We start from the raw sequence: 5,045 nt of genomic DNA, 5'->3' as shown, positions 1-5,045 counted from the left end.
GCTGAGAAAAAAAAGTAGAGTAAAATAATCAGTAGGCAAAAGATAAGTCTGCACAACAAACAACTCTACTATTATTATTTAAAAACCACTATTCCTTAAAATATATAATTGACAAAAAGATTTGTTTAATATTTATTTTATTAAATTACATACATACATGTTCAATACTATTTTTTAATTTAAATATTTCAAAAATTATTTATAAATTTAAAAGACTATATAATTAATATTTACAAACTATTCAATAATAGCAACTACAATTTCTATTTCATAATCATGACAGGTATTTCTCCCTACCATGAATCATGCCCTCTGAAATAATTAGCCAAACTCACAACAAAGTTACCATGGTATGTATATTGCAATAACGACTACATATGCTTGGACCTGGGTAAGCAATAGCAGAATGCGATTCTTTCAAGTCTCATCTAAAAGAAAACCTCATAACAGAAAAGTACACCCTTTAACATCGCATGAAGGAAACCTACCAACAACTACATATAACACTTTCAATTAGCTATCAAAAGAGAAATTTAGGCATCTTCTGACGGAATATTAGCGGACAACTACACCCTGCAACTCCAATTTGTAGAGTGGTGGATAGCCGCTTCTGACATAGGCGTTGATCGATTCTACGAACCGGCGGACATACACAGTACTAGAATTGCGCTCACAAGATTTCAATGAACCTGACTTTAGCTCTGCCATGTAAGCAGCAAATATGAATAGTTTAATGGCCTCCTCCTCCGTGCCACAATCGATATCCACTGATGCAGTATGTTTATCATACTTCATTAACGATTTGTTTTCCTCGCAACAATCAGATCTGAAATTTTTTATAACTTCCTTCGTGCTACAATCTCCATCACAACATACGATATAAGTATGATCTTCTTTTAACGACAACCTAACGTCCTTTGATGCAACACGACCGGCCTTTAACGAACATTTCTCAGCATTGTCGAAGATCCATTCAATATAAACTGAGTCACCGCTTGAATCAGATTTTGAGTCACATTTGAACAGAAATGGGCCATCTCTACGGCAAATCTCATCTACCAAACGTTCAGCAAAGATTATAGGCCCAGCCAAAGATGGAGAGTAAAACTTTGCACCTCCTGCAACGAGCACAGATATGTTACCCCTAACAATCTTTGATTGCAAGTCATTACTAGGCTTCAAAAGATCCACCCAGTTCCCCCAATAGTACACCCGCCTTCTCATTGTCAAAGGAAGTATGTCAAACACCCACTGTAGTGCTCCGGACAAGATTTTACCCATATACCCAACAATAGACAGCCTCAGTGTTGTGCTGAACCCCATAACCACCGCTGTAAATGTTAGACATGCAGGAATGAGCCAATGAATATGCCTTTGAGTCTTTAGGAAAAGACCCACAAAGTTTAAAGTCGCCATCAACTTAAGCTCCACCAATAATAAGTTGACTGGCAAAAAGTAATCGTGGTCCAGACGAACAACCGCGCGGTTGTCCAGTATCACTGAATCCAGCACTTCTTCAATCTCCATAATATCGCCCGTGACCACTTCTTCCCATATTTCCTTGTGGTTTTTCACAAACACGGTCTCTTTTGCAACTTTTGCAATGTACTTCACAGTTTCCCACATTTTTTCTGTGATGTAATAATATACAGGCTCCTTCTTGTCTCCACCCTTGCGGTTCACTTCAAACTTTACTAGCATCTTGTTTTCTTCCATTCGCTCCAGTACAAAATTCTTGCCCAGGTAGTTCACTGAGACTGACCTACCATTCTCAAATTTTGCAGTCATCTCCCCTAGACTGTTAGGTTTGTTAGGATACTTCTGCTTTTTCAGCTTCGACACATCTCCTGCTGTGGTGGCATGAGAGATGACTTTTTTGAAGACTCGACCTTCGAATTCCCCAAGCTGTTTGTAATCTGTGTAAGGGAAATGGATGAAGTTGAGCAAGGAGGCAAGGTTGCAATGTATGACTGCCCAAAGAGGCGTCGTCTTCATGATCAGAAATATTCCAAGGCTAAGTTGGAATGGCAGCAACACCGTCTCTACAACGTCTTTAAAATCTGTCATATTTTGTAAAATAATGAACCACAAAGACAAGCTTCTCCTCTTCTGGAAATATTGATCTTCTTCCTTTGCTCTTACGCCATGAAAACTCGTGGCAAGACACAATCAGAGCGGATCACTTCTTTCTTTTCTCCTTCCCACTAAAAATATGCCAGACCAACCAGTAGACCGACTTCAGTGCTCTTTATTCTTCTTTCCCCTTCTGGCTTTTGATACATTTTCCCAGATCCCTATCTGTCCATTGAGGATAGCAAAAGTCAATGTATAATCTTTTTCTAATATTGAATCAATGTCGAGGAAAAAATATAATTCAGACTCCAGGGACCGTCAATACAGCTCAGCTATAATCATATGTAAATACACTTAATATCATCAAGGTTACCAATCATAAAATTTCAATTAAAAAAAAAAAAAAACCATCAAATAAAAACAAGTGATGTTATTTTTCTGATACTAAGAATTTTTCCTTTCTTTTGTCGCAACATGGGTTTGGTAAGTTGTCACATTCATAAAACTAAAAAAATTAAGGTTATCACATCGGTTCGTAGCAGAGTTTGATCTAATTTTATTTTTTAATACGGATTAGGCAGCATCTCTACTTAAATTAAAAGTAGATGGGTAGGACAGGTGGCACGTTTAATCGTGTCTTTTTCCAGCTTTATTTTTGTGTCCATGCTGTAAAACATTGTACAGATAATATCGCTGTCCAGCCCCAGATGACAGTAATATTGATGTGACAGTAAATAGTAACTGAAATGACCACATTGCTACTGGCTCATAGTCTAAATTTGATGGTCTTTCCAAATGACTCATCTTGCAAGTTGACTTGCCGCTTCATAAAATTCATGATAAATGATTGTCAGATTATTACAATTAGTAACTGTATTATTTAGCTGTTTTTGAATTTCATTGTGTGATTTTTTTAGTATCTCACTCTATGATCTATAAAAAATAAATAAATAAATCAACCCTAAAAATATATCACAACAATTAAATTTTCAGTCCATAAATTATTTATAAATTTGACACTGAAATAATTATATCAAAACTAGAGATCTGTAATAAATTGTTAAATATAAATAAAAAACCAAACCTAAAATAGCAATGGGGACGATGCCTACCTGTGCCTCCAGTAGCCGTTGTCACTGGTCATCACGTAGTCTTTGAACCGCAGGCACTGACTGTAAATTCTCGAAGGTCAGAGAGTTGCAGAAGAAACAAGGAAAAAAACCCTAAGCAATTTTCCGTACCAATTTTAGGGCAAACTATAGCGATGATTTTGGGTTTTCTGTATGTCCGCCGTATTTAACCCAGTGACATGCCATAGGTTTCAATCAAGGCAGGCAAATTTCTTTGTGCAGTTATCCTCTGTAAACTGTAATTTCCATTGCTGCAAAAAGATTTTTTTGTTAACAGGAAGTTAACGAAAAAACAGGGCATTAATCTCACAAAAAACCTTTCAAAAGAAGATTTTTATAAAATGCTGAATATGCTGGCAAATGGATATGTGTATTTCTTTTAATAAAGAGGATACAAACGACACAAAGACGAGCCATAGCTTACCTTTGAGACTCGCAATCATTTGAGGCCCGAAATTTGGTAGAAGGAAAACTGCACTCTAATTTCGTTTATTTAGGAAAACTGCACTCTATGGTAGACGAGCCATAGTGTTTTAGACCATTTAGGAGAGAGGGTCTTATATTTGTGCACTCTAATTTCGTTTATTAAACTTTCATAGGAGAGAAGGTCGTATATTTGTGCTCTTTAACTTCGTTTTTAAAAACTTATAGTTATATAAGAGAGAATTTGTCAAATAAGGTGCTGTAAAAAATCTTACATGTAAATTTCAAATCACTTCCATTTTTTTATGGTAGCTTATTTGGCAAGTCCCCTCTTATAACAAAGGTTTCAGGGCCACATCATCAAATATGATGCCACATCACATGCTTTTTGGCAAGGTGTTCAAAACGAATTAAAAAAAAGGCGAGACCAATAGTCGTGTGTAAGGGGGGCCCATACTTGTGCAGCTGATGTGGCATCGATTGGTTGCTTTTCACAACTAAGGGTGCATTTCATTCAATTATGGGTATTAAAGTCACAACTATTGGTGCAATGTTGTCAAAAAAATTGGACAATAAATCAACAAGTATGGGTATAATAAAAAACTCAACAATTGGAACGTGCTCAACTACTAGGCCCTCTTCACTATGAATATTTCAAATTTCTCTCAATTTTCTACAACAGTTGACTTGTAAACTCCCCTACTTCCAAAAATATATCATTTTCAAGTCCACATGGTCAAATATGATGACATTACTATGCATTTTTTGTGAAGGTGTCCAAGATGATCTCAAATTGTAAGAAGACCAATAGTGTGCAGTAAGTCGTGTTTACTTGTGCATTGATGTGGCATCACATGATTGGTTACTTTTTGAATTTTAGAGCTACTTTTATGGGGATAAGAATTGACATGACATATTTAGTGCACCACTATTGGTCACTTTTTGTCCAACTACCATAGCACGTAGTAACCTATTGGTTCCTCTCCCCTATTTGGACATAATTAAAGTTTACTTTATTTTCATAAAATATCTTTATTTAATTTTTTCAAATCAATCATATATTTTGAGGTGTATATTATTACATTTAAGATCTTATATATATTTTATCTATCTTTATCTCCCTGCCATAATAGGTAGTATCTATATTATTAACTACCAATTGCACCTTTCTGAGAAGTTCAAAAAAATTCCGGTCTCGGTCCAGCTCCCTTTTCTTCCTCTCCATTTGTGGCTTGATTCTCTCTTTGAGGAAATTGGTGATTCTATTGGGAGCTTCATTATGGTGGATAATGAATCCTTTGAGGTTTATCATACTACTTTTGCTCGCATTCTGGTAGAGCTAGATGTATCTAAGGGACTACCAGCTGAGATTGTCATTAATTCCTCTTTCGACAGCTGGGTCCAAACTTTGGACTGCGA

The 5,045-nt window shown here is 36.0% G+C and overlaps 1 protein-coding gene across 2 annotated transcripts; it reads right to left on the bottom strand.

Moving 5' to 3' along the window:
- Positions 1–295: 295 nt before the first annotated feature.
- On the bottom strand, positions 296–3,716 carry LOC131876375 (uncharacterized). Of its 2 annotated transcripts, none has more exons than XM_059221577.1 (3): positions 3,628–3,716; positions 3,186–3,454; positions 296–2,298 (listed from the first exon to the last, which is right to left on the bottom strand). In XM_059221577.1, the coding sequence occupies exon 3, from the start codon at positions 2,065–2,067 to the stop codon at positions 556–558; it is 1,512 nt and encodes a 503-aa protein (XP_059077560.1). In that variant the 5' UTR covers positions 2,068–2,298; positions 3,186–3,454; positions 3,628–3,716; the 3' UTR covers positions 296–555. The 2 variants fall into 2 exon arrangements, with proteins under 2 accessions (XP_059077560.1, XP_059077561.1); XM_059221578.1 differs by lacking the exon at positions 3,628–3,716 and having other exon boundaries at positions 3,186–3,245; positions 3,315–3,514.
- Positions 3,717–5,045: the final 1,329 nt, after the last annotated feature.

The sequence above is a fragment of the Cryptomeria japonica genome, chromosome 1 (assembly GCF_030272615.1).
Source record: "Cryptomeria japonica chromosome 1, Sugi_1.0, whole genome shotgun sequence".
Taxonomy (NCBI): domain Eukaryota; kingdom Viridiplantae; phylum Streptophyta; class Pinopsida; order Cupressales; family Cupressaceae; genus Cryptomeria; species Cryptomeria japonica.
This window is presented reverse-complemented; position numbering and strand designations above follow the sequence as displayed.